Source organism: Natrix helvetica (assembly GCF_964273705.1).
Source record: "Natrix helvetica genome assembly, chromosome: 1".
Lineage (NCBI taxonomy): Eukaryota > Metazoa > Chordata > Lepidosauria > Squamata > Natricidae > Natrix > Natrix helvetica.
In genome coordinates, this window is record NC_138548.1 from 365,477,988 (window position 1) to 365,484,010 (window position 6,023).

The window sequence follows — 6,023 nt, forward strand, 5'->3', positions numbered from 1 at the left end:
TGCTATACGGTCTTGCCGAATGGTGCTCCTAATAAATGTCTAGTTTTCTTTTGAAACTTGACTTGAGACTCATGAACCAATTAGGGCATCTTTCGGAAGCCTGACATTAATTCCAGTACCCCTTAATGATTTTCTAAGTAGCAGAGTTTTACTTAGAAAGAAGAGATCAATATGGTGACCAGCAAGGGTTGACATTCAGTCTCGTAATCATCTTTGACCCACCCCTGGGTCATTACTGCAGAGTTATTGGGAAGATGATCAGGGATAGGATGTTTTTGCCTGTTGTAGTTGTCCTACTCAGCAACAAATTTTGTCTTGCTTTGTGTTGCAATGACATATGTTCTCTTACTAAATGCAAGTTGGGTGCCTCATAGATGAGACAAGTTGGGTGTCAGGTCCTGTTGTCAATACTTGTTTTTGCTTTAACCTTTTAATGAGGGTTAGATGAACAGCCATGATAGTCTTTTAAGTTAATAACTAATCTGCATACTGTCATTTCCCTTGTTCCTTTCTCCGCAGATGCCCAGTAGTAGATAAATGTATTCATAGGGACAGCAAAAAGGTTGTAGATTATTCTAATTTATTTTTCTTCCCCCCCGCAAGCATTTGATACGCAGAAGAAGGAAAACAACCAAGAGCCAAATTTAGTGTCATTGCTAATAATAAAAACTAAAATTCCTGAGGAGACATCTATAAATAAGAGGGGAAGGAGGAAACGTGAAAAGAAGCACAATCCGAGAGAAAAATCAATTCGTGAATGTGTAAAAACGGATTATTTCCTGATCCAACGTGATTCCAAAGAAAGTACGGAGAAATGTCAAAGTAGAAAAAGATTCGAAGCAAAACCCAATGTCAATAACCACTGCAAGACTGGAAAAATCTCCAGCATTAATAATGCTACCTCACATAAAATGAACCAAGCAAGGGAGAAACCCCATAACAGTGTGCACTGTGGAAAAAGCATTGAGAGAAGAGGCAATTTAACTTCCCATAAAAAAAAATATAAATGTGTGGATTGTGGGAAAAGGTTCAATAGAAAGAATTCCCTTACTTCCCATAAAAGGGTACATACAGGAGAAAAACCCTTTAAATGCATAGAATGTGGGAAGAGCTTCAGAAGTAGTAATTACCTGATGTGCCATAAAAGGATCCATTCAGGAGAAAAACCTTATAAATGCTTAGATTGTGGGGAAAGATTCAGTATGTGGAATTCCCTTTCTTCCCATAAAAGGATACATACTGCAGAAAAACCCTTTAAATGCATAGAATGTGGGAAGAGCTTCAAAAGTAGTATGTACCTGAAGTGCCATAGAAGGATCCATTCAAGGGAAAAACCTTATAAATGTGTGGATTGTGGGAAAAGGTTCAGTATGTGGAATTCCCTTACATCCCATAAAAGGATACATACAGGAGAAAAACCCTATAAATGCATGGAGTGTGGGAAGAGCTTCAGTGTAAAAAGTTCTCTTAATTGTCATAAACGGATCCACACAGGAGAAAAACCCTATAAATGCCTAGATTGTGGGAAGAGCTTCAGTCAAAGCAGTGCCCTTGTTTCCCATAAACGGATCCACACAGGAGAGAAACCCTATACATGCATGGAGTGCGGAAAGAGCTTCAATGCAAAGAATTCTCTTACTTTGCATAAACGAGTCCACACAGGAGAAAAACCCTATAAATGCAAACAGTGTGAGAAGAGCTTCAGCACTAGTAGTTACTTGAGGTGCCACAAAAGGATCCATACAGGGAGAAAACCTTATAAATGTGTGGATTGTGGACAAAGGTTCAGGATGAGGTATTCCCTTACTTCCCATAAAAGGGTGCATACAAGAGAAAAACCCTTTAAATGCATAGAATGTGGGAAGAGCTTCACAAGTAGTAGTTACCTGGTGTGCCATAGAAGGATCCATTCTGGAGTAAAACCTTATAAATGTGTAAATTGTGGACAAAGGTTCACTACCAAGGGTGCCCTTACGTCCCATAAACAGGTACATACAGACGAAAAACCCTTTAAATGCATGGAGTGTGGGAAGACCTTCAAGAGAAATGGTGCTCTTAATATTCATAAACTGATCCACACAGGAGAAAAACCCTACAAATGCCTAGACTGTGGGAAGGGCTTCAGCCAAAACAGTACCCTTGCTTCTCATAAACGGATCCACACAGGAGAAAAACCCTATAAATGCATGGAGTGTGGAAAAAGCTTCAGTGTAAAGACTTCTCTTACTTCTCATAAACGGATCCACACAGGAGAAAAACCCTATAAATGCCTAGACTGTGGGAAGGTATTCAGGCAATACTCTGATCTTGCTTCCCATAAACTGGTCCACACAGGAGAAAAACCCTATAAATGCATGGAGTGTGGAAAGAGCTATAAAAGCAGCAGTTATCTGATCCTCCATAAACGAGTCCACACGGGAGAGAAACCCTATACATGCCTGGAGTGTGGAAAGAGCTTCACTATCAAGGCTTCTCTTACTTCTCACGAAAGAATCCACAGAGGAGAGAAACCCTATAAATGCATGGAGTGTGGGGAGAGCTTCAGCCAAAGCAGTCGACTTACTTTCCATAACAGGATCCATACAGGAGAAAAACCTTATAAGTGCACAGAGTGCGGAAAGACCTTCACTGCCAGTAGGTCTCTGACTTCCCATAAAAGGACCCACACAGGAGAAAAACCCTATAAATGCCTGTAATGTGGGAACAGCTTTAGATTTAATAGTAACCTTGTTTTCCATAAGCAGATCCACACTGGAGGGAAATAGAAATGAATGGAATGCGGAAGTAGTTTTTGTGAAAACAAAATGCTTCTCAAAGAGAAATCCATAGTAGGCAGAGAAATATCCTGTGGACAGCAATCAACTTAATTCTATTACAGTTAAATCGAAAGAAGATAGACTTTCAGGTAGTCAAGAAAGTTAAATATTTGGGAGTATACTTAACAGCAAGATGTGCAACAATTAAAGAAGGTAACTAGAAAAGATTAATACAACAAATTAAATGGGACTTGGAGAACTGATACATCTAAATGTTGTAAACTTGGAAAATATTGTAAAATATAAAGACATTCTGAATGAGGAAGGGGAACTAAAAACAAAACAGGAACTACGAAACGAAGGTGTGGACCTAGAATGTTGGCCACACTTTCCAATACAATCGTGATGTGAGAAAGATGCAAAGATGCATGGTTTCTATAAAGAGCCAACAATACTTCAACGGATACTATTAGCAACGGATGAAGAATTAATAAAGAAAATATATAGCTTTCTATTAATCCTGAAAATGGAAGATGAACAAGTGAAAGAAACAATGATAATATGAGCAAAATTTTTTGGCTATACCATAGAATTAGATAGATGGCAAAAACTTTGGGATATAAATTATAAATTGACAATGGCAACTACCTATAAGGAAAACCTGAATAAAATGTTTTACATGTAGCATTTGCCACTGGGAAAGGTACAAAGATGTTTTAAAACATGTCCACCAAATGTTGGAAATGTAATCAGATACTTATTACCATATTTGGTGGACATGCCGAAAAGGGGGGGGGGGGAAATGGATGAAAATACACGTTTAGAGAAAATGTTAAAGCAACATATAGATTTAATGCCAGAAATATTTTTGTTAGATATAATACCAGAAAAATAAGACAAAGGGAATAAATATTTAATATTACATGTCTTGACAGCAGTGAGAATTCTATTTGCACAACACTGGAAGATTGAGGAAACTCCTACAGACGAAAATATAATTAGAAAAATACTAGATTGTGCAGAAACATAGATTAACTTTAAAGATAAAAGACAAAGAAGACACAATATTTTTTTTAATGGGATTTGTTAATGGTTAGACCAGTGGTTCTTAACCTGTGGATCGGGACCCTTGGGGGTCGAACAGCCCTTTCACAGGGGTCGCCTAAGACCATCGGAAAACACATATTTCTAAAAAAATACGGAAAACATAAAATAATTTTATAGTTGGGGGGTCATCACAACATGAGGAACTGTATTAAAGGGTCGTGGCATTAGGAAGGTTGAGACCCACTGGGTTAGACAATTGAGGCAATAATCAGAAGTTAGAACAGTGGTTCCCAAAGTGGGCGGGGTGGTGGGATGACTTAGGGGGGTGCTAAGAGGCAAGAGAGATGGCAGAGGAGTACTGGAGGTGGCCCCCTTGCAGGGCGCAATTCTGCCTGGGGCTCTGTTAGCCGCCAGTCAGCTGAGCATTTCCGGCAGGGGTGAAATTCAGTCTAACGTCCCAAAGACTGGAAGGATTTTTCACTCGCTCAGGAGGCATACAAGCATGTCAGGCTGGGGGGGGGGGGGGAGGGGGGGGCAGAGAAAGAAGAGAAGAGCCTTTTGCCTGCATTTCTCCTCTGATATGACTCTGGGTGTGCTGTGCATGGAGAAGAGATGCGGGACTGAACGGGGCTGTCCTTGGGCCTGCATTTCAGGGATTGGGAATTGGCGCTGCATTACGCAGCGAGTGATGTCACTGCAGAAGAGCGCTCACCTCCCTGTCTGCCTGCCTGGTGCTTTTATAAATGGCTTTACTTCTGACTCCCTTTCTGGGGCTGTGCTGTGAGCTGCCTCCGTGAGGATTGCACCTGTGCAACGGAGCCACCCCCAACCCCTCTTGCACCCACTCCACACAGACATGCCACTCTCGCCTGCCTCTACCCCTTCCACCTTAGAAATGCAACACAGGTAAACATGTGGCGGGGGGGAGAGGCTACCCCTCCTCTGCCTCCTCGCTCCATTCATAGAGGTGGCCTTAAAAAGCAAGGAGCAGGAGGAAGGGCACTTGGGGTGGTTTCTCAAACTTCCTACATAGCTGGCATCTCTCTGCCATGAGCTGCGAAGTAATCTCATTGAAGGCTGAAAGATAGGGGAGATTGTGGGAAAGGGATAAGCATTTCCAACATATACTGTTTTTTAAAAAGTAAATAAAAAGTGATCTAATTACTGTCTAAAGTTGGATATTGTCATATACAGGAAAAAGCAAAGCAAAACAAAATTATGATAGAACAAAGTCCCACATTAGAAGAAAATTCTGTCTAAATGTTCCCAGTATGCCAAACAAGATGTTTTATAACCAAATGGAATCAAAACTGCAGTTTTTTTTAATAAAGTGCCCTTCCTATCTTGATATTTATGCACAGTAAGACCTTTGTCACAGATAAACCTGGATAATAGCATCACTCTTATGTTGTGTGAGTATACATGCGCTGCAAGGCAGCAGTGTGTGTGAATGATCAGGCATGTACTGTATTACACAGAATTTACTGAACAGTGAAGTAGTTACTAAATTTTACTGAGTTTACTAAGTTACTACTTACTAAGGTTGATAAATGACTAACAGACTTTGAAAACCTGGTATCACCGGATCATGTTCAACAATTTTGTTGAATTAACATTAACTCAAACGGTTTTTAAATTGGATTTTGAATAAATGTGCAATTAATTGTTACAGTTTTGAATTTTACTGTTACTATCTTCCTTCCGTCGTGCAAACCGCCCAGTCACATGACCCCCCCAGCCATGCCCACCAAGCCACGCCCACAGAACTGGTAGTAAAAAAAATTGAATTCCACCACTGGGTGGGGATCACTGAGGATCAGTTTGTAGCACCAAGGGGGCGGTGGACTGAAAAAGTTTGAGAGCCACTTTAGAAGTTAGAAGATTATTACTAGGTATGAGTGAATAATATTACGTACAAGTGAATTGACCCAGACAATATGCTGTTTATTAAGCAGTTTATATGTTAAAGAAAAGTGTATAATTTTTTAAAAAAATATTTCCCTTATTAATATGAACCATATTAAACATATCAAGGCTACATACAGGACGGGCGGGAGATCCCTTTAGGGGCTGTAGTGTCCTTAATTTGTGTAAAAGGATCCACTGTTATATGAAACCATCTAAAGGAGGGTTGTCAAATCCAAGGGCCGTGGGCTGGATCCAGCCCGCCATGTGATCGGAACCAGCCTGTGTGGCTGTCCTGGAAATAGTAAGGGAGTG

At 40.4% G+C, this 6,023-nt stretch overlaps 1 protein-coding gene across 5 annotated transcripts in view; it reads left to right on the top strand.

The window, feature by feature from the left end:
* The window catches only part of LOC309384776 (zinc finger protein 263-like), a 48,812-nt gene that overhangs the window by 16,440 nt on the left and 26,349 nt on the right, over nucleotides 1-6,023 (top strand). Inside the window, exon 5 of one of the 5 annotated variants that reach the window (XM_081938540.1) lies at nucleotides 604-5,472. The exons of the other annotated variants lie outside the window; for them this stretch is intronic. Within the exon in view, the coding sequence (XP_081794666.1) occupies nucleotides 604-2,696 (2,093 nt within the window). The 3' untranslated portion in view covers nucleotides 2,697-5,472. Of the gene's footprint in view, nucleotides 1-603; nucleotides 5,473-6,023 lie in introns of those variants that run through there. 5 annotated transcript variants of the gene reach the window in all.